Consider the following 27,678-nt stretch of genomic DNA (forward strand, 5'->3'; position numbering starts at 1 on the left):
CATTGCAAAGATACAGTAGACAGCATGAATGAAACAGTGGACAATAGATCATTTGTACACATATCAAGTTCTCAAACCTAAGTCCATGTCAGAGGCAGGAGGCGGCCGAAGAGCTTAGGAAAATATACATATTAAGTCACAGACTCAGTCCATTCATATCACACATGGCTTGCATTCCAAGCATTTGCTTGAGTTATAAAAATCTTGTGGTCTCTCAGATGAATCAAACTTAAGTTTTTCCCCACTTTCCTCAAAAGTACCCCAGTCCTACCCCTATACTTGCAAGATAAGGAAATGTTATAATGGTGCCCTCTGGTGTCTCCATCAAAAATTGCCATTAAAAGCTGCTGGAAACCAAACTCCCCAAAGGGGGAGAACTGAAATAACCATAGTCTCCTAAGACTGGAAAAACAGGAAGTTCAGATGAAAATCCAACCCCAAACTAAGTGAAGTACCATGAAATAGTGGCTTTATCTGAGGACAGTTAAAATTATGAGACAGTTCAGAAAGGAATTTTCACAATGCCTTCTGAATACTCTCTTGAAATGTGATTGCTTAATAAGACAAAAAAATCAACTTAAAAATAAATATATTCACAATCTGTAGAGTTACAATTTCCTTACCACCCCAGGGTATTGGGAGTGCCCAAGAAACTGAGTCTTTAAAATGTCACAATGTGAAAGTATCTGCAATACAAATACAGTATGTTCCAAAAATGAAGTTTTTGATCAAAGTGTCTTCCAAATCTTCATGTAGACTTGTTTATTTTTCTGGATCATACTTTTTCAGTCTTCTCGTGCTAGTCCCAAAGCCCTTTAAAATTTACCAATCTCTGAGAAAAACTAAAAGGCAAATATATATCTCACAACAAAAATCATATACTCACAAGCATACTAGTTATACACAAGTGATAGAGGTAGTGAACATAATTTAAAAGGGTCTGTTTGATAGTTTTTAATGCATAAAAATGAGACCCAAGCATTTTATTCTGTGCTAATAGTCATGAATTTATAAATTAAAAATCAATTTCAAGTAAAAAAGACTGTTTTTGTTTTCAGACTTAAGTGTACAACATAATAAAAGGAAGACCCTAGTTCTCTAAATGTCAGCTGGACACAGACGGGGGTTAGTATTAAGAAAAAAGAATTTAAGGCAATCCGGTTGCTAAGATATTTCCAACTAAAGCTTTGTCTTTCAGAGCATGCTCTATTTCCTTCTCTTCAATCTTCAAGCATACCTATAAAGAGAGAAAAACAGTGTTTTTCCTCATAGTAAAGAACAAAAAAGCAAAGTTCTTTTTACACAAACTTCTATCGTGCTACAACTTTTTTTCACAAGAAGCAAATAAGTTATACATTGTTTTTTCCAGTGACATGAACAAAATATTTCATTTGTATCAGAACCCCATCCTCACAGAGCTTAAATTCTACCTAAGAAAAACCAAACTGTTTTAAGTGTGGTCATTTTATTATTTGTACTTTAGCAAAAAGAGAAGCTCTCCAAAACAGAACAATTAAGAGAAATGTCATAAAGAAGTGGTTAGCTGTACCTTTGAGAAGCGAATTTCCTTGCTTTTCTTTAATCCCAAAATGCCCCTGGCCTCCAAGAGTCCTGAAAGTGACAAGCACTCAGACTGATCCACAGCTGCCACCTGCTGTTTGCGACAGACACTACTATAGGCTTCATATAACTGGGAGGAAACAAGGGAGAAAGAATGTTGCTTAAAAGTCGTTATCTCCTGTAACCTTATAATCTTTTAAATTATGAGTATGGTTCTGCAAAAAAATGTTGTCTGAAAAGCATACTTTTTTCTCTTGCCAACAAAATCCTTATGCAGGCATTCTGTAAATAGTGTCAAAAAATTATATGCAAGAAAAGGCCACCATATTTCAGAGGGAGAGGCAGAAATTCAGGGGAAATTAGTAGTATATTCTCAATCACAACCCAAAATGACTGAAGTGAGTTTCTACTTCTATGGAATCAATGATAATAATAATAAATTTTTAAAAAGATTTTTAAAATATTTATTTCCTTTTTGTTCCCTTGTTGTAGCTATTATTGTTGTTATTGATGTAGTCATTGTTAGGACAGAGAGAAATGGAGAGAGGGAGGGAAGACAGAGAGGGGGAGAGAAAGACAGACACCTGCAGACCCGCTTCATTGCTTGTGAAGCGACTCCCCTGCAGGTGGAGAGCCGGGGGCTAGAACCGGGATCCTCACACCGGTCTTTGCGCTTTGCATCACAGGCACTTAACCCACTGTGCTACCACCCAACTCCCAATATATTATTATTTTTAAAGATATTTTTGGGTTATTATTTATTTTTTTAAATACTTTATTTAGTGGAGGCCAGGTAGTAGCACATGTTATAACACACAAGGACCAGGGTTTGGGCTTCCAGTCCCCACCTGCAGAAGAAAGTTTTGCGAGTGGTAGGTAAAGCAGTACTGTAGGTGTCTCTGTCTTCTCTTCCTCTCTCTCTCTTTAAATTATCTCTATCTATTTATTGGACAGAGATGGCCAGAAATTGAGAGGGAGAGAGACAAAAAGACTCCTGCAACACTGCTTCACCACTTGCAAAGCCTTCTCCCTGCAGGGGGGGACTGGGGCTCAAACCAGGTCTTCTTGTACACTATAACATGTGCACTCAACCAGGTGCACCACCACCTGCTCCCCCTCTCACTGTCTGTCTCTATCCAGTACAGGCATTAAAAAAAACAAAAAAAACCAATTTTATTAATGAGAGACAGATGCACCAGAATACCACTCAGCTCTGGCATATGGAGGTGCTGGGGATTGAACCTGGGGCCTTAGAGCCTTTTTGCCGCCAGGGTTATTACTGGGCCTCGGAGCCTGCACTATGACTCCACTGCTCCTGAAGACCATTTTCCCCATTTTTGTTGACCTTGTTATAGTTATTGCTGTTGTTGCATAAGACAGAGAGAAACTGAAAGAGGTGGGGAAGACAGAGGGGTAAGAAAGTTAAGACACCTGCAGACCTGCTTTACCACTTGTGAAGCAAGCCCCACCCACCCCCCGCAGGAGGCTTAAACCAGGATCTTTATGCCCGTCTTTGCACTTTGCGCCATGTGTGCTTAACCCACTGTGCTACCACCACCCCTCCACACCACATGAGACAGGAGAGAAAGAGAACCAAAGGATCACTCTGGCACATGTGCTACTGGGAACTGAACTCAGGACCCCATGCTTGTGAGTGAAATACTTTATCCACTGCACCACATCCCTAACCACTAATTATTCTTATTAAAAAAAAAAAAAAAATCCGGGAGTTGGGTGGTAGCACAGGGGGTTAAGCACACATGGCCCGAAGTGCAAGGATCTGCATAAGGATCCCAGTTCAAGCCCGGCTCCCCACCTGCAGGGGAGTCGCTTCACAGGCGGTGAAGCAGGTCTGCAGGTGTCTATCTTTCTCTCCCCGTCTGACAATGACGACAACAATAACTACAACAACAATGGCAACAAAAGGGAAAATAAATAAAGAAAAATTTTAAAAAGTACATTATCCATCCTCCCCCCACCATTAGGTTTTTGTTTTTTTTCTGGGGCTTGGTGCCTAAAGACTCACTGGTCTCAGCAGCCATTTTCCCCCTCCTTTTTCTTTTGACAAAGGTGAGAGGGACAGAGGAGAGACACCTGTAGTGTCTCCACTGATCATGAAGCTTTCCCCAGCAAGTGGAGACTGAACATTAAAAGATCATTTCCTGAACTCTCAGAAGGCTAGACATGGACCTACCCTATGATCCTGCAATTCCTCTCCTGGAGATATAAAAAAAATAAACAAAAATCATTTCCTGAGCAGAGGGTAGATAGTATAATGGTTACAAAAGCGATTCTCTTGTCTGAGGCTCCAAAGCCCCAGGTTTAATCCCCTGTACCACCATAAGCCAGAGCCAAATAGTGTTCTGGTTAAAAAAAAGGGGGGGGGGGGCTGGAGTCAGGCGGTAGTGCAGTGGGTTAAGTGCACGTGGCACGAAGTGCAAGGAGAAGGGCAAGGACCTGCGTAAGGATCCTGCTTTGAGTACCCGGCTCCCCACTTACAAGACGTTGCTTCACAAGCAGTGAAGCAGGTCTGCAGGTGTCTTTCTCTCCTCCTATTCCCCTCCTCTCTTCATTTCCCTCAGCCCTAACAACAACAATAATAACTACAAAAAAAGGGAATAAATAAGTATTAAAAAAAAATAATAGGGGTTGGGCGGTAGTGCAGCGGTTTAAGCGCACATAACCGAAGTGCAAGAACCGGCGGAAGGATCCCCCGGTTCCAGCCCCCGGCTCCCCACCTGCAGGGGAGATGCTTCACAATTGGTGAAGCAGGTCTGCAGGTGTCTGTCTTTCTCTCCCCCCACCTCTCTCCATTTCTCTCTGTCCTATACAACAACAAATGATATCAACAATAACAGTAACCACAAGGCTACAACAACAAGGGCAACAAAAGGGAGAAAGAATGGCCTCCAGGAGCAGTGGATTCATGGTGCAGGCACTGAGCCCCAGCAATAACCCTGGAGGCAAAAATAAAATAAAAATAAATAATAATAATCGCCCCCCCCCAAACAAAACAAACAAACCCCAGAACACTGTTAACTCAGGCTAATGGTGGTATGGGGATTGAACCTGGGACTTTGATGCCTTAAGCATTAAAGTCTCTTTGTATACCATTATGCTATCTCCCTGTCCAAAATAGATTTTTTAATTAAAAAATTTTTATTATTAGATAGTGCTCGCTTCGGCAGCACAAGATAAGAGACAGAAAGGAATTGAAAGGGGGGGGGGGGAGATACCTGCAGACCTGCTTTACCTTGTAAAGCTTTCACCCTGCAGGTGGGGACTAGGGACTGGAACTGGGGTCCTTGGACTGTAATGTGTGCCATCACCTGGCCATGAACCTGGGACCTTGCACAATATAAGTTATGTGCACTACCAGGTCCCTAAAGTCCAATTTTTAAAATTATTATTTATTTATTTAATTTTTGAGAGAGAAAGTTAGAGAGAAACACCAGAGCACTGCTCAGCTCTGGCTTATGGTGGTGCGGGGGATTGAACCTGAAGCCTCAGGCATGAGAGTCTCTTTGCATAACCATGATGCTATCTACCTCTGCCCCCTAAAGTCCATTTTTAAATTCTTATCAGCTACAACATGATAGGCCTTTTGGAAAATATCTTTTTTAAAACTTTATTATTTATTTTATTTGATATGACAGAGAGAAGTTTATAGGAAGATAAGAAGGAAGGCAGAGACACCTGCAGCCCGGCTCCACCACTCCTGAAGCTTTTCCCTGCAGAGCCCTGGAGACTGAGGGCTTAAACTCAGGTGCCTGCAGCACGTTAACGTGTGCGCCAGCCACCACCGAGTCCCCAAAATATCTACTCTGTAAGACATAGTCTCATCTCTATTCCATTTCCATCTGCTGAAATTGCAACTCACCTTCCCCAAGGTGACCTCTTTGGTTTTCAACTGCCTGGTTAAGAGCAGCAAAGCACAAACCAAGATCTTCTGCTGAAGAGGGAAGGAATCTTGTGCTCCTTGGTTCAAAGCCATTCTGTTACCATCCACTTCTGAAATAACTTGTGATATATGAACAAGACCAACCCGCTTGGGAACTGGTGACTCACTGGATGATTTACCTATAAAGTAAGTAAATCAAGCTTAATTAGATTTTAGAAATGTTGTATGACAATACATATTGAGACATGATACTATGTTTACGCTACAGGAAATTCAAGTACGGTCATGTGGTAGAGCAAAGCAAAGGTTCCAACTCTGTAACTAGAAGCCAAAGGAAAAGACAATGTTATCCTCACAGAGATGCCAAAATAATATGGGATGACTTGGAAGTTGAACTATCATTTTTCTGGGCAGACTGGTAATCTGATCTGTCCTATAGAATACAATTAAATACCAGAGAGGCATAATCCACCTCATGAAAGAATAAGGACTAGAGAACTACTATTACTCTACTACCACAGTTCCTACTATTTGAAAGGTAAAAACAAGACAAATCAAACAAATGAAACAGAACTTTGAAACATAGATAATGATTATGTCTGGCAACCAAAGGAAGAAATGTTGGCAAAGTCACCTAATAATTTTTAATCAAACACACGACTAAATGTGGACAGTAAAACCAATCCTACAGAAGTGTTCCAGGTATCTTCCCCAAATGACCTTTGAGGTTGCCCAGGCTGATCTGCAGTAGAACAACACTTGAGAAAATGTCACTGGATATCTTGGTAGATAGCAACATCTCAAAGGCCAGAGGTTGGGAAACTGCCAAGAAGCTGCAAAGGACTATGGCTTCATTGTTTGGAGATGCATGAACTGCAAGACAGAGGAGGAATTTGCTCTGTAACAACCTTTGCCTGAAGTTACTTCCTGGGATCAAGTGCAGTTACCTTCCAACAATTTGCTTCTATTTCATCGCCACAAAAGGGGATGATGCAGAAGACTAATCGTTGTGGAAACTGAAGCTCACTGATCAAGTAACAGAACCTTGAAGGTGAAAGGAATTTCTAGGTTTACTTTTGCACCCTACCCCAAGAGCTGAGAAATGTCCCCGCAAAAGCAATTCCAATATGTGGCCATGTTTCCTGCTTTTGTTTGAATATGTTCATTGCTAGAGTACCTACTATGTCACAGAAACCTAGTTAGTATTATTTACTTTAAAAGACCCCCCCCCCCCTTGATTTCTCTCTGTCCTATCCAACAACGACAGCAATAACGACAACAACAATAAACAACTAGGGCAACAAAAGGGGGGAAATAGCTTCCAGGAGCAATGGATTCATAGTGCAGGCACCAGGCCCCAGTAATAACCCTGGAGGCAAAAACAAACAAACAAACAAAGTTAGTCTCCCCACAGTTTCTATGAGCCATTAAAAGCTAATCCTGCACAAAACAGAAGTCAAAAGACAGGAATTAGGGTTGTCACATAATAATTTAGCCTTTTAGGTAGGGGTGTTGTGTGTGTGTGTGTGTTGCTCACGGTGTTACTGGGAAACTTTTTTTTCTTCTTCATATATATATATATTACCTTTTGTCGGCCCCCCCCCTTTTTAATTGTTGTTATTGATGTTGTCATTGTTAGATAGGACAGAGAGAAATGGAGAGAGATGGGGAAGACAGAGAGGGGGAGAGAAAGATAGACACCTGCAGACCTGCTTCATTGCCTGTGAAGCGACTCCCCTGCAGGTGGGGAGCCGGGGGTTCGAACCGAGATCGTAGCGCAGTGGTTAAGTGCACATGGCGCAAAATGGAAGGGCCGGCATGAGGATCCCAGTTCAAGCCTGTGGCTCCCCACCTGCAGGTGGATTGCTTCACAAACAGTGAAGCAGGTGTGAAGGTGTCTGTCTGTTTTTCTCTTCCCGTCCTCTCTTGATTTCTCTGTCCTATTCAACAACAACAGCAATGGCAACAATAACAATAACAACAAGGGCAACAAAAAAGGAAAAAATGGCCTCCAGGAGCAGTAGATTCATAGTGCAGGCACCAAGCCCCAGTGATAACCCTGGAGGCAAAATAAATAGAAAGCATTTTCTGAGGAACTATGATAATTAATTTTAATAATCCCCAGCCAGTGCAGAAGTAAAGGAGATGACATGTGCCAGTGTGATGCTCTGATTTGCTCTTTTTTTTCCTGTCTCCAGGGTTATTGCCGGAACTCGGAGCCTGCACCATGAATCCACTGCTCCTGGAGACCATTTTTCCCCTTTTGCTTTATCTTTGTTGTGGTTATTATTGTTGTTGTTGTTGCTGCTGTCATTGGATAGACAGAAATTGAGAGAGGAGGGGAAGACAGAGGGGGGAGAGAAAGATAGACACCTGCAGACCTGCTTCACCACCTGTGAAGCGACTCCCCTGCAGGTGGGGAGCCGGGGGCTTGAACCGGGATCCTTCCGCAGGTTCTTGCGCTTTGCGCCACATGTGCTTAACTTGCTGTGCTACCACCCGACTCCCTGATTTGCTCTTACATAAAAAAATTCTTTGGTCACCAGGGTTATTACTGAGACTCAGTGCCTGCACAACACCATTCCTAGTGATCTTTTCTACTATTACTGGATAGAGGGAGAGGTGAGACAACTGAAACACTGCTCCACCTCTAGCAAAGCCCCCCCCCCACACACACACACAGGGGCTTGGACCTGGGTTTTTGTACATGGTCATATGTGTGCTCTACAAGGTACCCCACCACTAGACTATAAATAAATCTTTTCAGTATTGGTCCACTGCTCACAAACCCTCTCCCCCTCAGGTGTAGTTTGAGGCCTGAAGTTGGAAAGGCTGGTGGATAAAAGAAATCAAATAGAGGAAGAAAGGGAAAGACTTCCCCTAGTGTGATGGGGGCCAGGCTCAAACCTGGGCTGAAAGCATTGCAAAGCAGGTAACCCCCCCCCACACCCTGAGCGCTATCCTGCCAGTTAGTTTTTTTGTTCTTCTACCCCCAGCTTTATAAGGTGGGGGAGAGAAAGGCACCTGCAACCCTTCTTCACTACTTGTGAAGCGACCCCCCTTCAGGTGGGGAGCTGGGATCCTTCTGCCAGTCCTTGCTTAACCACCTGGCCCCCAGCTTTACTGTGTTTTCTGCTTGCTTGCTCCTGGCAAACTCTTTTTCCAGATAGAAGGTAAGAGACAGACTGAAGAGAGACACCACAGCACTGCTTCCCCTCTCATGAAGCTTCCCCTTTTGCGTGATGCTCCCATGCTGTGGCTGGCAGCTCAAACCCAGGTCCTTCTACAACCCCTAAAGCTCATTCAACCTTATTATCTGTAGTTTTCCTAGAGCTTGGGCAAAAATGTACTCTGATCCTGTCATTTTCAGTAACACATGGACCATACCATTGACAGGGAGGACTGAGATAAATGAGACTAATCTAAAACAGAGACACAAAAAGTGGGTTTGTGTGAATTTAACTGTGTTCGTGATTACATTTTTCTATCTCTTTCCTCAGAAAAATTAGAGCATCCATTATAAAAGACAGGAAGGAGAATTACTTACATTCAGAAAGTGGTTTGAGGATAGTCTGGCTTTTGACATCCGACTCTACAATTTCAATAGCTCTCCTATAAAAAAGAAAAGTCTATAACTAATTCAGGTCAAACCAAACCAAACATCACACCAAGCCGTCAAGCTCAAAAACAGGCAAATTAACACAAAACAACATACTTGGCAATTTTTAAGCCTCCAAACCAAACTAGGTTATGTCTCAGTTAAAGGGGCCTTCATTTCCTTCAGATAGTTCACAGATCAAGAAACCTGAGAAACTTCAACATCAAAAGGCCTTCTCTTCTCACTGCTACGTAGGTTATCATAAGTTGAGCCAATAACATTTTGGATGAGGAGAAAAAAATGTCATGGGTAGGAAGTATGTACTGTGGATAAGTAAGGAAAGCTAGTCCCACCCATCTACCCTAGTCCTAGGAGAGCCCTGAGCCCTTGGTTATATGTCAGAGGGTAAGTGTACCCTAAGCCACACTGGTCTACATGACTACTACTCACAGTTGCATTCTTCACCCAAGTCGTACGCTGACTAGGGGAAAGTTTCAGATCTAGAATCATGTCATCTAGCAACAGGAAGAGCTTACTCTCCCACTGTCTCTCCAAAGTACTTTGCCCACAGGAAGCCATGAACCAGACCTGGATCTTTTGCATGGCAGTAGGGGGAGGTTGAACCAGCGGGCCAGCACAGCAAGGATCATTTTAATGGGCCCAGTGTCCCTACTGGGAAGGAAGAAATTTCATCAGTCAGCACAGAGGCTTCTCCCAGCAGGAGGGACAAAGGGATGGGAAAGAAGAGAGGGGTCTGGAGTACAACTGTGGGGGACCACCAACTGGTGGAAGGGGTGCTCACAAAAGCAAAGGAAGGGGAGAAAAAAAGTCTAAAGGCAAAGATGGTTCAGGTCCATAAATAAACCTGCTTGAGACCAGCTAATGGAAAAGTAAACTGGAGTCTTTTTTAATACAAATGTAATTAACCAATCTATAATCACCACAGGGAGTGCCAGCAACATCTCATTTGTTTCCCCCTCCGTAGGTAATGGACTGATAATGTCTGAGACATTAACACGAAGCAAATGCAGAGCTCCCTACTGAGAAACAAGTCCTCTTTTCTGAGCTTAAAAAGTGGCAAAACAGAACCTCTTAAGTCACATTCACTTGAGTTACATGAGACAATTAACATCATTTCTTTTTTTCTTTTTTTTTTTAATAAAAGCAGCCAACGGTACCATAACTCACCTGCAAACATCTAGTGCTTTGCGAGCATCTCCTGAAATGGCAGAGACTTTCCGGGCACAGAACTGAATCGCAGCGTTGTCTAGAACCTGGTCTTGAGATACCTTTGGAGAAGACAAGTGAAGATGACAGTTTGAACTATTATCCCCCCACTCTGTAACTTAGGCCTCAGAAGTAAATATTTGCACACTTAAGTCTAAACTTGATTGGCCACCCACTGGTCTACGAGATATCTTTTCTGCTCATGAGTAAATGAAAAGTTCATACACTTAAGCAATTTTTTGGAAAAGTCACAGGGATTCAATAAATTGAACAAAAGCAACTGTAACTCCAAACTGGCAAAATGAAAATAAAATTGACCTGGTTATTAAAAAAATGAAAGCCTTCCTATAGGAATTGTTTTTATTATCTTTTAATTAATTTTTATTTTACCAGAACACTGCACAGCTCTGGTTTATGTGGTACTGGTGTTTGAACCTGGGACAGAGATCTCAGGCTTGAAAGTCTTCTGCATAACCATTATGTTGTCTCCCCAGCCCTAGGACCTGTCTTTTTACTAAGAGAGAGGAAGAGACACCTGCAGCCTTGCTTCAGGGGATTGAACCTGAGACCTTGAAGACTCAGGCACGAATCTATTTGCATTTTCATTATGCCACCCCATGCCCCTGTTTTATTATTTTAAATATATTTACGTATTTTAGTGAGATACACAGAGAGACAAAGACCAGAGCACTGCTCAACTTTGGCTTATGTGGTACTGGTGACTGAACCTAGGACAGAGATCTCAGACTTGAAAGTCTTTTGCATAACCATTATGTTGTCTCCCCAGCCCTAGGACCTGTCTTTTTACTAATAAGAGAGAGGAAGAGACACCTGCAGCCTTGTTTTAGCACTCAGGAAGCTTTCCCCTGCAGGGGACTAGGGACTTGTGCACCATGATGTGTGTCCTCAACCAGGTGCTATTTCTTAAAATTTATTTATTTATATATAACCAGAGAAGAGCCCAGCTATGGCTTATGGTGGCACTCGGGATTGAGCCTGGGACTTTGAAGACTCAGGCAAGAGAGTCTCTCTGCATAACCACTATGCTATCTTCCCTACCCACTATTTATACTTTTTTCTTTTTTTTAAACAATTTTATTTTTTAATTTTTTCCCCTTTTTGTTGCCCTTGTTGTTTATCGTTGCTGTTGTTGATGTTGTCACTGTTGGATAGGACAGAGAGAAATAGAGAGAGGAGGGGAAGACAGAGACGTGGAGAGAAAGATAGACACCTGCAGACCTGCTTCACCGCCTGTGAAGCGACTCCCCTGCAGGTGGGGAGCCGGGGGCTCGAACCAGGATCCTATTGCCAGTCCTTGCACTTTGCGCCCCGTGCGTTTAACCCGCTGCACCACCCGGCTCCCCTATTTTTGTTTCTTACATGAGAGACTTTCATGAGGCAGAGGAGAGAGGCAAAAACCAGACCAACACTTCAGTACATGCAGTGCCAGGGAGTGAACTGAAAACCTTACATATGAGAGTCCAATGCCTATCTTAACTATTCTGGGTAAAAGAGACTGCATAACAGTTTTACAAAGAGACTTTCATACATGTTTGAGGCTCCAAAATCCCAGGTTCAATCCCCAGCACTACTAAAAAACAAAGGGATGGGGGTAGATAGCATAATGGTCATGCAAACAGACTCTCATGCCTGAGGCTCCAAAGTCCCAGGTTCAATTCCACCATTAAGCCAGAGCTGAGCATTGCTTTGGTAGAAAGAAAACAAACTAACAAAACACCAAAGACACAAAACAGACAGCAATACTCCATTAGTAAGGCAATCTAAGCAAAATCTATCTATTTATCTATTTATTTATCTATCTATTTACCAGAGCACTGCTCAGCTCTGGTTTATGGTGGTTGGAGGACTGAATTTGGGAACTTGTAGCCTCATGCATGAGGGTCTGTTTACATAACTATGATCTCTCCTGCCCAAAGCAAAATGTTTTAGAACTATTGTTAGATTTCTATACCAGAGATGGCTGAATGAACAAATGATTGGCACTCACCTGATTTAGTCGCTCCTGCAAGATGGTAGCTATCTGATTTTTGGTATATGGTGGGAAGTTCAAGAGTCTTGGCTTACATTTTTCTCTAGCTTGAAGCCTTGGTAGAATTCTGTCTGTGAGGTCCAGGGTATTAGCAATACCTGAAGAGATGAATAACCTTCATCATCTTTGATCAAACCACCTTAGGAGGAAACCAACTCCTCTAAAAACTAAATAGAGACCAGGTGGTGGCTCACCTGGTAGAGTGCACACTTTACCATGTGAAAGACCCAGGTTCAAGCCCCTAGTCTTCACCTGCAGAGTAGAAGCACAAGTGATGGAATAGTGCCTCCAATGTGTAGGTGTGTGTGTGTGTGTGTGTGTGTGTGTGTATACAAACAGTAAAGTCATGCAGACATCCAGTCCTACAGATAACAAAAATTAAAATCAAAACAAAAATTTCAGTTATACTCCAGCATTCCAACTGTTGTTTCCAGACTGGAGATAATGTACTGGTGGAGTGTGGGGCTTGCAATCTAGAAACTTCAGATTTGATCCTTGGCACCACCAAATAGCCAAAAACTTAGTGATGCTCTACTCAAAATAAAACAATTTTTTTTTTTTTACTTCCCACTTGCCACCTCCAACCCTAATACTTATTAGAACAAGATATTCTGAAAATTCCCAGTCTGCCACTCTCTTTCCCTAGTAGGGTGAGTCTCTGGGGACGCGGAACTCAAAAAAAAAAAAAGGTATTCTGAAAATTATCTGTAAAATGTTTAATACTAGTTAGCCACTTCTATTCCATCTAACAGATTCAATGTCCTTGAATGTCATTATCAATGAGAAAAGAAGTGAACATGCTGCTGGGGAATGAACTCAGGAGCTTATGTTTGAGAGTTCAACCCTCTATATCCACTGCATCACCCTGCAGGCTGCGTCTTTCTATTTGAAAAGCATTCTTGGAGCAATGAAGCCCCGATGAGAGGTTAAAAAAAAAGGAAAGGGGCCAGGCAGTGGTGCACCAGGTTAAGCAAGCGCTCACATTACAGTGTTCAAGGACTGGGGTTTAAGTCCCTGGGCCCCATCTGCAGGGGAAAAGCTTCATGAGTGGTGAAGCAATGCTGCAGATCTCTCCCCCCCCCCCAATTTCTGTCTATCCAATAATAAAAAAATAAAAGATAAAAAGAGATGATGAAGCAGAAAGGGAGAGACAGATACCTACAAACCAGATTCACCACTCATGAAGCTTCCCCTTGCTGGTGGGGACCAGGGGCTTGAACCCAGGTCCTTGTGGACAGTAGCATGCATTCAACAACATACATTACGACCTGGTCCTGATAATTTTCTCTTTTAACTTTATTGGGAGGGGAAAATGATTCACAAGACCAATTATTGTCATATGAACACATTTTCTTATCTCCCAGGGATAGGTGTCTGCAATAATTTTATTTTGATAAGAAAGCAAAAAGGTTAAAAAAAAAAAGTAACAAAGGAGCTGAAGAGATTAAAAAAATACTTTGGAACCACTGTGCAAAATTAACAACTGAGTACTCACCGGGGGTTGAGCAGTAGCTCAGCGGGTTAAGTGCAAGTGTGCAAGTGGTGCAAAGCACAAGGACCGACATAAGGATCCCTGTTCGAAGCCCCCTGCACCCCACCTGCAGGGGAGTCGATTCACAAGCGGTGAAGCAGGTCTGAAGGTGTCTATCTTTCTTTGCCCTCTCTATCTTCCCCTTCTCTCTACATTTCTCTCTGTCCTATCCAACAACAACTGCTACTACAACAATAAAACAAGGGCAACAAAAGGAATATTTTCTTTAAAAAATTATTTAAAAAAAACAACTGAGCACTCACCAATGAGCACCAGTCGAGAATTGCTCAGCCATGGCCACTCAAATAGTGTGTATAACACATCTTGTCCTCTGCTGTCCAGCTGATCCATTTCGTCCAACACCAACACACTACATATAGAGAAATAATTTAGGGGCTGGATGGGAAGTGGCACACTCAACTGAGTGCACATGCGTGCACAAGGACCCACATTAAGCCTACCAACCCCCACCTGGGAGAGGGACTTCACAAATAGTGAAGCAGATCTGCAGGTGTTTCTCTCCTCATCTTCCTCTTCTCTCTCAATTTATTTATTTCTCTTCTTTTTTTAGTGCCTCTAGGGTTATTGCTGGGGCTTAAATCCACTGTTCCTGGAGGCTATCCCCCCCCCATTTGTTGCCCTTGTTGTTTTATCATTGTTGTGGATATTATTGTTATTGCTGTTGTTGGATAGGACAGAGAAATGGAGAGATGGGGAAGACAGAGGGGGAGAAAAAGACAGACACCTGCAGACCTGTTTCACCGCTTGTAAAAGTGACCCCCTGAAGGTGGGGAACTGAGGGCTCGAACCCAGATCCTTATTCTGGTCTTGTGCTTCCTGGCATGTGCGCTTAACCAGCTGCACTACCATCTAGCCCCCTCAATTTCTCTCCATCTCTATCCAAAATAAAACAAATAAATAGGGGGTCAGAAGGTAGCGCAATGGGTTAAGCGCACAGTGGCTCGAAGGACGTGGTGTGAAGTTCAAGGACTTGAGTAAGGATCCCAGTTGGAGACCCCGGTTCCCCACCTACAGGGGAGTCATTTCACAGGCGATGAAGCAGATCTGCAGGTGTCTATCTTTCTCTCCCCCTCTGTCTGCCCCTCCTCTCTCCATTTCTCTGTCCTATCTAACTGCGATGACATCAATAACAATAACAAGGGCAACAAATGGGAAAATAAATAAATATATTAAAAACTGGAGAGACGGGTGGGGGTATAGCATAATGGTTAGGCAAAGAGATTTTCATGCCTGAGGCTCTCAAGTCCCAGGTTCAATCCCCCACACTGCCATAAGCCAGAGCTGAGCAGTGCTCTGGTAAAACAAACAAACCTGGAGACTTAAAAGTAAATAAATAAAAATAAAAAACAGGGGGCAGGGCAGTAGTTTAGTTGGTTAAGCGCAAGTGATGCAAAGTACAAGGACCAGCATAAGGATCCTGGCAGAGGCCCTGGCTCTCTACCTTCAGGGGAGTTACCTCACAAGTAGTGAGGTAGGTCTGCAGGTGTCTTATCTTTCTCTCCCCGTCTTCCCCATCTCTCTCCATTTCTCTCTGTCCTATCCAACAACGACATCAATAACAACAATAATAGACACAACAATGATAAAACAACAAAGGCAACAAAAGGGAAAAAAATAGCCTCCAGGAGCAGATCAGGAGCCCCAGCAATAACCCTGGAGGGAAGGAAAAAAAAAAACTATGTAAAAAAAAAAAGTTTTCCAGGAAGTGATGCAGTAGATAAAGCATTGGACTTTACAGCGTGAGGTCCTGAGTTCAATCTCTGGCAGCACATGTGCCAGAGTGAAGTCTGGTTCTCTCCCTCCCTCTCTCTCTCCTATTATTCTTCATGAATAAATAAAATCTTTTTTTTTTTTTTTTGCCTCCAAGGTTATTGCTGGGACTCGGTGCCGGCACTGTGAATCCTCTGCTCCTGGAGGCTATTTATCCCCCCATTTTTGTTGCTGTTATTAATGCCGTTGTTATTGGATAGGACAGAGAAATGGAGAGAGGAGGGGAAGACAGAGAGGGGGAGAGAAAGATAGACACCTGCAGACCTGCTTCACCACCTGTGAAGTGACTCCCCTGCAGGTGGGGAGCCGGGAGCTGGAACTGGGATCTTTATGCAGGTCCTTGCGCTCTGCTCCACCTGCGCTTAACCCACTGTGCTACTGCCCGACCCCCATAAATAAAATCTTATAGGGAGTCGGGCGGTGGCGCAGCGGGTTAAGTGCACGTGGCGCAAATAGCCAGAACCTGTGTAAGGATCCCAGTTCAAGCCCCCGGCTCCCCACCTGCAGGGGAGTCGCTTCACAGGCGGTGAAGCAGGTCTGCAGGTGTCGCTCTTTCTCTCCCCCTCTCTGTCTTCCCCTCCTCTCTCCATTTCTCTCTGTCCTATCCAACAACAACGACATTAATAACCACAACAATGTTAAACAACAAGGGCAACAAAAAGGAAAATAAATAAATTAATTAAAAAAAAATAAAATCTTATAATAAAAAATAAAAAATATTTTTTAAAAAAGAGAGACATTATATATTGGGTTGTCAGAGGTCAATGTAGTGACTTTTCCAACAGCCCAATAAATAACATAATACTTTATCCAGGTGGTGAAGCATCTGGTTAAGCACACACATTTCAGTGCTTAAGGACCTGAGTCCAAGTCCCTGGTCTCCACCAACAGAGGGAAAGCTTCATAAGTGGTAACTGTCTCTCTTTCCCTTTTTTTTTTTTTTAATGTTTTAAAAAATACTTATTTATTCCTTTTTATCACCCCTTTTTTATTATAATTATTACTGTTGTTGATGTCATCATTGTTGGATAGGAAAGAGAGAAATGGAGAGAGGAAAGACAGACACCTGCAGACCTGCTTCACCGACTGTAAAACGACTCCCCTGCAGGTGGGGAGCCTGGGGCTCCAACTGGGAGCCTTACGCTGGTCCTTGCGCTTTGTCACCTGCACTACCGCCCGACTCCCTCCTTTTTTTTTTTTTTAAACCAGAGCCCTGCTCAGCTCTGGCTTCTGGTGGTACAGGGGATTGAACCTGGGACCTGGTAGCCTCAGGAATGAGTCTCTTTGCTTAGCCATTATGCTATCTACTCCTGCCCTCTCTCTATTTCTTCTCCTCTTAATTTCTGTCTTTATCTAAAAAAATGAATAGAGAATGGCCTCCAGGAGTAGTGGATTCATACTGTAGAGACAGAACCCCAGCAATAACCTTGGAGGCAAAAAAAAAAAAAAAATTAAAAATTAAATAACATGGGAGTCCGGACAGTAGAGCAGCAGGTTAAGCACATGTGGCACGAAGTGAAAGGACCGGCTTAACAATCCTGGTTCGAGGACTCCCCCCCCTCCCGCTCCCCATCTGCAGGGGAATCGCTTCACATTTCTCTCTGTCCTATCTAACAACAACATCAACAACAATTAAAAAAAAAGGGCAACAAAAGGGAAAATAAATAAATATAAAAAGTTTATGGAATCGGACGGTAGCACAGCAGGCTAAGCGCACGTGGCGCGCAAAGGCAGGGACTGGGAAGGATCTCGGTTAGAGCCTTCAACTCCCTACCTGCAGGGGAGCAGCTTCACAGGCGGTGAAGCAGGTAGGTATGCAGGTGTCTTTCTCCCTCTCTGTCTTCCCCTCCTCTCTCCCATTTCTCTCTGTCCTATCGAACAACGACGACAACAATAAAACAACAAGGGCAAGAAAAGGGAATAAATAAACCATTTTAAAAAAAAGAAAGAACTCTTGATAAAAACATTAAATTTGTTCTAAAATAACAATGGCAGAATAACACGTACAATAAAAGATTATAAAAATAACATAATAATTAATGGTCACCTTCTTTACTTTTATTTTGTAAATTTTTAATATTTATTTGCTAGAGCAGAAAGAAATTGAGGAGGGGGAGGGAAAATAGACAGGGAGAGATTTATTTATTTACTTATTTTTAAATATTTATTTATTTACTTATTCTCTTGATGCCCTTGTTTTTCTTTTTTTTTAATTTCTTTATTGGGGAATTAATGTTTTATATTCGACAGTAAATACAATACATGCAGTTTGTACATGCATAACATTTCTCAGGTTTTCCATATAACAATACAACCCTCACTAGGTTCTCTGGCCCTTGTTGTTTTTCTTATTGTTGTAGTTACTATTATCATTGTTGTTGGATAGGACAGAGAAAAATGGAGAGAGGAGGGGAAGTTAGAGAGGGGGAGAGAAAGATAGACACCTGCAGACCTGCTTCACCGCTTGTGAAGCGGCTCCCCTGCTGGTGGGGAGCCAGGGACTCACCAAGTGCGCTTAACCTGCTGCGTTACCACAGACTCCCAGAGAGATTTATTTATTAACATGAGGGGAGACAGAGAACCAGAGCACCGATCTGGCACAAGTGATGATGGGATTGAACTCAAGATCTCATGTTGTAAGTCAAAAGCTCTAGCCAATATGACACCTCCTAGACTGCCAGTTATCTTTTTTTTTTTTAAATGATTTAAAAAAATATTTATTTATGGGGATTCAGGCGGTAGCGCAGCAGGTTAAGTGTAGGTGGAGCAAAGCACAAGGACCAGCCTAAGGATCCCGGTTCGAGCCCCTGGCTCCCCACCTGCAGGGGAATCACTTCACAGGGAATCTTTCTCTCCCCCTCCTCTCTCCATTTCTCTCTGTCCTATCCAACAATGGCAACATCAATAACAACAATAACTACAACAATAAAACAACAAGGGCAACAAAAGGGTAAATAAATAAATAAATATTTTAAAAATTTTTTAAAAAGAAAAAAAAAAAGCTAGAAAGTATGTTTTTCCTTTCTTCGTTCTCCTTAAACTTAGGAGACTATTTCTTGTAGAGCAAACATGGGAAATGTTTTTATGAGCAAACTGTTCCGAGTTAAGGGATTAGAACGTGAGTTTATAGGTAAGTGACCCTGCAGGGTTTCCCACAGCAAGATTCTGCAGAGCAATACTTACATCATGGGGCCCTTCTCCGCAGTCATGAGGTTTTCCAGTTTCCTCATCAGATCCTTCCCAGCTGGCCTGGATATGCCTTCCTGACAAATCTCCTGAGCAATTGCTGGGAATACAGCCTGGGCACTCCTCAAGGACATACAATTAAGCAGGATAGTTGTAAAGCCTTTCAGTTCCATCTAGAAAAAATGCAAACATGGGTGTTATTTTGGTTTTGGGTAAAAATTTGATGGAGTCTGAAGTGTCTCTGAGGAGTGAACAATAAGTAAGAGAACAAGCTCTAATTTTCATTTGGAAAAACTTAAGACTATGAAATGAAAAACATCTTATTTTGGGAATGAAATGCAGCATACACATGTGTGAGGTCTCTGGTGGGTTTCCCAAGAGCACATATGCTGGAGCAATGCTACACACACATACACACACACACATTTTCTTATAAAATAAGTCTTTTTGGGAGTCGGGCGGTAGCACAGTGGTTAAGCACAGGTGGCACAAAGCACTAGAACCTGCATAAGTATCCCAGGTCGAGGCCCCGGCTCCCCACCTACAGGGGAGTCGCTTCACAGGCAGTGAAGCAGGTCTACAGGTGTCTATCTTTCTCTCCCCCTCTCTATCTTCCCCTCCTCTCTCCATTTCTCTCTGTCCTATCCAACAATGACATCAATAACTACAACAATAACTACAACAAAAAGAGAAAATGAAAAAAAGTAGTCTTTTTACTTTTTATAGTTTTTTATTATTGTTGTTGTTATTACCCCACTGCGCTACCACCCAACTCCTGTCTTTTTACTTATTTTTGAATTTTACTTTGAAGTAACTGTCAGTTCCCTAAGCACCTCTACTCTGCCTTGACCCCTAATAGCCAAGTGTCCTTTTGACACGTGCATGACAATTCAGGCTCAATGTACCTTGAGGTCTTGCAGAATCCGGCTTAAACAGGCAGTTTTTCCAGTTCCAGGAGCACCAGAAAGATAAAGACTTCCAGCTTTTTTCCCACAGATGTGTTCCTTCAGGAAGTTCCTGATGAAATCCATCTCCTTTTCCCTGGCAGGCAGCCGGTCCGGGACAGCTGTATTCAAGACCAATTTTGCTTGCTGGTAGCAAGTGCCTGTGCCAGAAATGAAAGGACAATCAAACAAGAAGTGACTGAGAAATCCCATGGGGCTTCACTTACAGTGACCAGCCTTGTTTATAAGGGGGTGTTCTACCAGTCGCCACATAAGAACAAACCTTCTTGCTTGAAGAGTCCCAGACAGGCAGAATCTTTCTCCAGAGATAACTTCTGCTCAGAATTTGTTGTAATCTCTTGATGTTTCTGAATCGGGGTTTGTATTTTGTTTTTGCAAACTCTGCCTTGTTCTTTTTTGCTAGGAGACTTAACAGTCAGCTGGTTGTCAAATATCAGTCTGCGTCCTCTAGGTGTATGTGGGGGAGGGAGCCCATTTTCTTTCTTCCCTTGCTTTGGTGGAGAACAGACAGGTATGTGGGGAGTGTTGCATAGGTTGTCATCACCTGAAACATGTTAAAATCAAAACACGGTCGTTAATAGCAATGGACAATAAAAAGACTTGGCAATGATCCCTGCCACCACTGTCAGAGCTACCCAAGTAAAATCCCTTGTCCACAAGCACACACAAGCCATCAGATGGTGTAAGTGAGCCTCACTGCTGTTTGGTAGGAACCAAATGGGTTTTAGTGAGATCATGTTCTGAGAATGTTTTAAAACAAGAGTTGGGGTGGGGGAGATAGCATAATGGTTATGCAAACAGACTCTCATGCCTGAGGCTCCAAAGTCCCAGGTTCAATCCCCCACACCACCATAAGCCAGAGCTGAGGAATGCTCTGGTGTTTCTCTCAGTCTGCGTCTAAATAAAATAAATGAAATATTTAAAAAAAAAAAAAAAAAAAAAAACACAAGAGTTATAGAACCTGACTTCACTGACATCTTGGAGTAACAGTTATTCATCATGGTGACTGTCCTATGCACTGTAAAATATTTTAAACATCCTCAGTTGTGACAACTAAAAATGTCCTGAGGCCATAGCTCAGCCAGTAAAGTGCCTGACCATGTAGGCATGGCTTGAGCTCCAGCGAAGTGCTATGAACACTAGAGAGATACTATACTACATACATCTCTCAAAATAATAATTGGGAGTCAGGCAGTAGTGCAGCAGAAGTGCAGGTGGCGCAAAGCACAAGGACCGGAGTGAGGATCCCGGTTCGAGCCCCCGACTCCCCACCTGCAGGTGTCTGTCTTTCTCTCTGTCTTCTCCTCTCTCCATTTCTCTCTGTCCTATCCAACAACAATGACATCAATAACAACAATAACTACAACAATAAAACAAGGGCAACAAAAGGGAATAAAATAAATAAATAATAATAATTAAGTGGGGAAAAGATGGACACAGGAGGACAGCTGTCACCTGGCAGAGAGAGCACCTTACCATGTATAAGACCCTGGGTTTGAGTCATGGCACCACGTGGGAACACAACACCTGGGGAAGCTCCGTGTGTGATAGAGTGATGCCATGACATTTCTTCCTGAGTATGTGTATGCAGGATAATAAGAGTGAAAAAGTCAGCCTAGGGGGCTGGGGAGATAGCTTAATGGTTACGCAAAAGACTTAAACGTCTGAGGCTCTGACGACCCAGGTTCAATCCCTACACCATTATAAACCAGAACTAAGCAGTGTTCTGGTCTCTCTCTGTATCTTTCCCTCTATATCTATCTCTCTGTCATTAAAATAAAAAATGAAATAAAAATAAATTGTTAATTAGAATACAATATTAAAGGAGGTTGGGTGGTAGTGCAGCGGGTTAAGCACACGTGGGGCAAAGCACAAGGACCGGCGTAAGGACCCTGGTTTGAGCCCCCGGCTCCCCACCTGCAGTGGAGTTGCTTTACAGGCAGTGAAGCAGGTCTGCAGGTGTCTGTCTTTCTCTCCCCGTCTTCCCCTTCTCTTGATTTCTCTCTGTCCTATCCAACAACAAATGACATCAACAATAACAATAATAACCACAACAAGGCTACAACAACAAGGACAACAAAAGGGGGAAAAAATGGCCTCCAGGAGCAGTGGATTCATGGTGCAGGCACTGAGCACCAGCAATAACCCTGGAGGCAAAACAAACAAACAAACAATTTTTTAAAAAGTCAGCCGTGAGCCCCCACACCTATGGACATCTAATCTTTGACAAAGGGGCTCAGACTATTAAATGGAGAAAGCAGAGTCTCTTCAACAAATGCTGTTGGAAACAATGGGTTGAAACATGCAGAAGAATGAAACTGAACCACTGTATTTCACCAAATACAAAAGTAAATTCCAAGTGGATCAAGGACTTGCAAGTTAGACCACAACTATCAGAACTTAGAAGAAAATATTGGCAGAACTCCTTTCCGCATAAATTTTAAAGACATCTTCAATGAAACAAATCCAATTGCAAAGAAGACTAACGCAAGTATAAACCTATGGGACTACATCAAATTAAAAGGCTTCTTCACAGCAAAAGAAACCACTACCCAAACCAAGAGACCCCTCACAGAATGGGAGATCTTTACATGCCATACATCAGACAAGAGTTTAATAACCAACATATATAAAGAGCTTGCCAAACTCAACAAGACAACAAATAACCCCATCCAAAAATGGGGGGAGGACACTGACAGAATATTCACCACAGAAGAGATCCAAAAGGCCGAGAAACACATGAAAAATGCTCCAAGTCTCTGATTGTCAGAGAAATGCAAATAAAGACAACAACGAGATACCACTTCACTCCTGTGAGAATGTCATACATCAGAAAAGGTAACAGCAGCAAATGCTGGAGAGGGTGTGGGGTCAAAGGAACCCTCCTACACTGCTGGTGGGAATGTCAATTGGTCCAACCTCTGTGGAGAACAGTCTGGAGAACTCTCAGAAGGCTAGAAATGGACCTACCCTATGACCCTGCAACTCCTCTCCTGGGGATATATCCTAAGGAACCCAACATATCCATCCAAAAAGATCTGTGTACACATATGTTCTTGGCAGCACAATTTGTAATAGCCAAAACCTGGAAACAACCCAGGTGTCCAACAACAGATGAGTGGCTGAGCAAGTTGTGGTCTATATACACAATGGAATACTACTCAGCTGTAAAAAATGGTGACTTCACCGTTTTCAGCCGATCTTGGATGGACCTCGAAAAAATCATGTTGAGTGAAATAAGTCAGAAACAGAAGGATGAATATGGGATGATCTCACTCTCAGGCAGAAGTTGAAAAACAAGATCAGAAAAGAAAACAAAAGTAGAACCTGAAATGGAATTGGCATATTGCACCCAAGTAAAAGACTCTGGGGTGGGTGGGTGGGGAGAATACAGGTCCATGAAGTATGATAAATGACATATTGGGGGTTGTATTGTTAAATGGGAAACTGGGGAATGTTATGCATGTACAAACTATTGTATTTACTGTTGAATGTAAAGCATTAATTCCCCAATAAAGAAATAAATTTTGGGAGTCAGGCGGTAGTGCAGCGGGTTAAGTGCACGTGGTGCAAAGCACAAGGACAGGCTAAGGATCCCGGTTCAAGCCCCTGGCTCCCCACCTACAGGGACATCGCTTCACAGGCAGTGAAGCAGGTCTGTAGGTGTCTATCTTTCTCTCCCTCTCTCTGTCTTCCCCTCCTCTCTCCATTTCTCTCTGTCCTATCCAACAACGACGACAACAATAATAACTACAACAATAAAACAACTAGAGCAACAAAAGGGAATAAATATTAAAAAAAAAGAAATAAATTTAAAAAAAAATCATGTTGAGTGAAATAAGTCAGAAACAGAAGGATGAATATGGGATGATCTCACTCTCAGGCTGAAGTTGAAAAACACGATCAGAAAAGAAAACAGAAGTCGAACCTGAAATGGAATTGGCGTATTGCTCCAAAGTAAAAGACTCTGGGGTGGGTGGGTGGGGAGAATACAGGTCCAAGAAGGATGGCAAGAGGACCTAGTGGGGGTTGTATTGTTATATGGGAAACTGGGGAATGTTATGCATGTACAAACTATTGTACTTACTGTTGAATGTAAAACATTAATTCCCCAATAAAAAAAAAAAAATCAGAAAAAAAAAAATTCAGCCCAGGAGCAATGGAACCACGCATGTGCAAACCCCAGCATCATCAAAAACAGGGCCAGGAAGATCACTCAGTGCTAGCAGAGGCGTCAGAGGCCCTAGGTTCATTCTTTGCCACTGCCTAATAATAAAAAATGTCTCCGAGAAACTGCCAAGTCATCCATCATTACATGGAGATATTCTAAATCATTAACCCAATAAAGATGATAAAAACCAAAAAACAGATGTTCCAGAAACTTGAAGGTGGCACAGTGGATAAAGCTTTGGACTCTCTGGGTGGGGATAGATAGCATAATGGCTGTGCAAAGAGACTCTCATGTCTCTATGGCTTTAAGGTCACAGGTTCAATCCCCCACACCACACACCACCAAAACAGAGCTGAGCAGTGGTCTGGTGTTAAAAACAAAAACAAACAAACAAAAAACATGGTCCAGGAGGTGGCACAGTGAACAAAACACTGGATTCTCAAGCATGAGGACTCAAAGTTCAATCCCCAACAGCACAAGTACCAGAATGACGTCTGGTTCTTTCTCTCTGCCTGTCTCCTTCATGAATAAAAAAAAAAATTTAAAAAGGCAAACTTTGGACTCTCATGCATGAGGTCCCAAATTTAAATCCTGGCATCACATATATCAGAGTAATGCTCTGATTCTCTGTGTGTCTCCTCTCTCTCATAAATACATATATATTCTTTATTTATTATTGGATAGAGACAGCCTTGCTTCACTACTCATGAAACTTTTCCCTGGCAGGTAGGGACCAGGGGCTTGAACATGGGTCCTTGTGGACTTAATAAAGTGCACCACTGCTGGATATATATATTTCTAAAACAATATTACTAGCTATTGTTCTAAAGCAAAAATTAACCCGTTTTTCTTAATTTTACAACTAAATTTTAAAACACATTTTCAAATGCTTTGTAGCCAACTACAAGGTCATTTATTGATACAATAATGAACTAGTACTGAACCAAGTGTCAAGGACTTAGAAAATCAGAAGTTTGAGTAGTTTAGAAAGGAATCTCAGTAATGGTTCATCTCTGAAGTTCAGAAAGTGCTTATGCAATCATTTTGAAAATAACCAAAGGGGTGGTCCATGAGGTGGTGGAGTAGATAAAGCACTGGACTCCCAAGCATGAGGTCCTGAGTTCAGTCCCCAGCAGCACACTTGACAGAGTGATGTCTGGTTCTTATAGACTCTCTCTCTCCTTCTATCCCTTGCATTAATAAATTAATAAAAAAAGGGCAGGGGTAGACAGCATAATGGTTATGCAAAGAGACTCTCATGCCTGAGCTCCAAAGTCCCAGGTTCAATCCCCTGCACCACCATAAGCCAGAGCTGAGCAGTGCTCTGGTAAAATAAATAAATAAAAATAAAAATAGGAAGTTGGGCGGTAGAGCAGGGGGTTAAGCACAGGTGGTGCAAAACGCAAGGACGGGCTAAGGATCCCGGTTCGAGCCCCCCGACTCCCCACCTGCAGGGGAGTCGCTTCATAGGCAGTGAATCAGGTCTGCAGGTGTCTGTCTTTCCCCCTCTCTGCCTTCTCCTCCTCTCTCCATTTCTCTCTGTCCTATCCAACAACTACAACATCAATAACTAAACAGCAATAAAAAACAAGGGCAACAAAAGGGAAAATTTAAAAAAAATAATAAAAAATAATCAAATGATACAGTGGTCTTTTTTAAAAAATATTTATTCCCTTTTGTTGCCCTTGTTATTTTATGGTTGTAGTTATTCTTGTTGTCGTCGTTGTTGGTTAAGACAGAGAGAAATGGAGAGAGATGGGGAAGACGGGGAGAGAAAGACAGACACCTGCAGACCTGCTTCACCGCCTGTGAAGCGACTCCCCTGCAGGTGGGGAGCCGGGGGCTCGAACCCGGATCCTTACCTCGGTCCTTGCGCTTTGTGTCACATGCACTTAACCCGCTGCACTACCACCCTACTCCCCATGGTAATTAACTTAGAAAACTGCTCTGAAAAAGTAGACATCATTTTCTTTTTCCATTTCAGATAGAGAGAGAAAGAGAAAAACTCCAACACTCCATCTTTCATGAAGCTCCCCTCCAACCCACGTCCGAGGGCAAGTATGCCCCTGTAGGGAATATACTGGAGGAAAGAGGTCAGGAGTTACTAGTCAAAAAGTAGTGTGTGAGGGTCTGGCCGTAGCGCAGCAGGTTAAGCGCAAGTGGTGCAAAGCTCAAGGACCCGCAGAAGAATCCCGGTTCAAGCCCCTAGCTCCCCACCTGCAGAGGAGTCGCTTGTCAGGCAGTGAAGGTCTGCAGGTGTCTATCTTTCTCTTTCCTTCTCTGTCTTCCCCTCCTCTCTCCATTTCTCTCTGTCCTATCCAACAACGAACGAACGACATAATCAACAACAACAATAATAACGACAACAAAGCTACAACAACAAGGGCAACAAAAGGGGGAAAAATGGCCTCCAGGAGCGGTGGCTTTGTGGTGCAGGCACTGAGCCCAGCAATAACCCTGGAGGCAAAAGAAAAAAAAAATAGTGTGTATAAAACGGAGAGCTTACCTAGTCGCTTTCTGGGGCTGAGAGGCAGAATCTTTTCACAAGGAGAACAGGGTGTTACCGAGACATTTGTCAGTTCTAGTTTGGTGTCATCAGATTGTTTCACTTTGGCCAAAGTTCGAGATGGCTTCTTTTTTGGAAAGTTGATTGAAGCCTGTGACTGGGATCTGGTTTGAGGCATGATGGCAAGACAACTGGGTACAAAAAAGGAAACAGGGCAGTCAGTACGTACAAGTGAATAACTTGTATTAGCTAAAATAACTAACATGAAATTTATACCTAGGATACCCATTTCATAAGTAAATTACATTATTACAAAATGTAAGCGTTTATTTCTTCACTTTCAGATCTAGGCGGTAGCAGCCCACGCTGTCCCTGTGCAAGACACCGCTAACAGACATTTTAAGCTTAGTGTTTAGTTCTCAAGTTGCAGTCTCCTTAGAAGTAGGTGCTACTACTATTATCTCACAGATAAAACCGAGAGGCACAGAGATGCCTACACAGCAAAGCAAGGATCTACCCGACTTTATGGCTCCAGTACCCCCGTCCCTAACCATTTTAGCGACATAGTAAATTTATCTAAATTGGTTTCTATGATAATTCTAAGTGCTTCACCGCAGGTGCAGGTTATGTATTTACCACCAGCTCACGCCAGCGACCCCCCCCCCCGCACTCTGCACCCTCTGCGCAACTCTCACCCCAAAATCCCATCTCCTTCCTACAACGTGCAGCAACTTTACTCCATGCACTGCGGCCAGACTGCTCCCGGGCGCAAACGTCCCTTCCTTACCCAACCTCAGCCCTCCCGCGATCTACCTCCTCCTTCCTCTTCAGCCTCGCCAGAACCCGCGTCGGCGCCCCGACCCCGCGCCTCCCTGAACAATCGTCTCGCACCCCGCTGACCTGGCTGCGTCACCTCAGTGCTAGCTCTTCCTCACCTGCGCGTCCACGGCCCCAGCGACGCTCGAACGCAAGCTCCGGGGCAAACTAATCAGCGACAGCTGCACAGCATAGGCGCGCTCGCGCCAAATCTGCACAGTCGCAGTTTCCCGCCTCCCGCCAGATCGTAGCCAGGCTTTTGATTGGTTACTTCCCGAGCGCCACTCGTCGACGCTACCACCCTTCCTTCGAGTCCAATCCTGTCGGAAGGCTCACAACCAATAACAGAGCCCCAGATCACGATGCTATCGGAGGC

The 27,678-nt window shown here is 43.0% G+C and overlaps 1 protein-coding gene and 1 long non-coding RNA gene across 6 annotated transcripts in view; one reads left to right on the forward strand and one right to left on the reverse strand.

Moving 5' to 3' along the window:
* Positions 1–10,359, forward strand: part of LOC132541941 (uncharacterized) — a 28,924-nt gene extending 18,565 nt beyond the window's left edge. Inside the window, exon 4 of one of the 3 annotated variants that reach the window (XR_009553046.1) lies at positions 10,225–10,359. This is a non-coding gene — a long non-coding RNA (uncharacterized LOC132541941). The remainder of the gene's footprint in view (positions 1–10,224) is intronic. The other 2 variants (XR_009553047.1, XR_009553048.1) reach the window with 2 other exon arrangements.
* On the reverse strand, positions 573–27,561 carry CDC6 (cell division cycle 6). 3 transcript variants are annotated; one of them, XM_007531032.2, is made up of 12 exons: positions 27,422–27,561; positions 26,487–26,677; positions 20,072–20,353; positions 19,750–19,949; positions 18,842–19,017; positions 14,131–14,237; positions 12,295–12,434; positions 10,248–10,348; positions 9,009–9,073; positions 5,441–5,640; positions 1,550–1,690; positions 573–1,237 (listed from the first exon to the last, which is right to left on the reverse strand). In XM_007531032.2, the coding sequence occupies exons 2-12, from the start codon at positions 26,662–26,664 to the stop codon at positions 1,148–1,150; spliced, it is 1,680 nt and encodes a 559-aa protein (XP_007531094.1). In that variant the 5' UTR covers positions 26,665–26,677; positions 27,422–27,561; the 3' UTR covers positions 573–1,147. The 3 variants fall into 3 exon arrangements, with proteins under 3 accessions (XP_007531094.1, XP_060059531.1, XP_060059532.1); XM_060203548.1 differs by having other exon boundaries at positions 27,400–27,522; XM_060203549.1 differs by lacking the exon at positions 27,422–27,561 and adding an exon at positions 27,300–27,324.
* Between the last annotated feature and the right edge of the window lie 117 nt (positions 27,562–27,678).

Source organism: Erinaceus europaeus, chromosome 12 (genome assembly GCF_950295315.1).
Source record: "Erinaceus europaeus chromosome 12, mEriEur2.1, whole genome shotgun sequence".
In the NCBI taxonomy this organism is placed as follows: domain Eukaryota; kingdom Metazoa; phylum Chordata; class Mammalia; order Eulipotyphla; family Erinaceidae; genus Erinaceus; species Erinaceus europaeus.

Excerpts from the sequence above, each read along its gene's own strand:
- CDC6 (XM_007531032.2), bottom strand. The coding sequence starts at position 26,664 with ATGCCTCAAACCAGATCCCAGTCACAGGCTTCAATCAACTTTCCAAAA. Across the intron at positions 19,950-20,071 it reads GGGACTCTTCAAGCAAGAAG|GCACTTGCTACCAGCAAGCA; the intron begins GTTTGTTCTTAT and ends TTTCTGGCACAG. Across the intron at positions 12,435-14,130 it reads TTCTCGACTGGTGCTCATTG|GTATTGCTAATACCCTGGAC; the intron begins GTGAGTGCTCAG and ends TCATCTCTTCAG.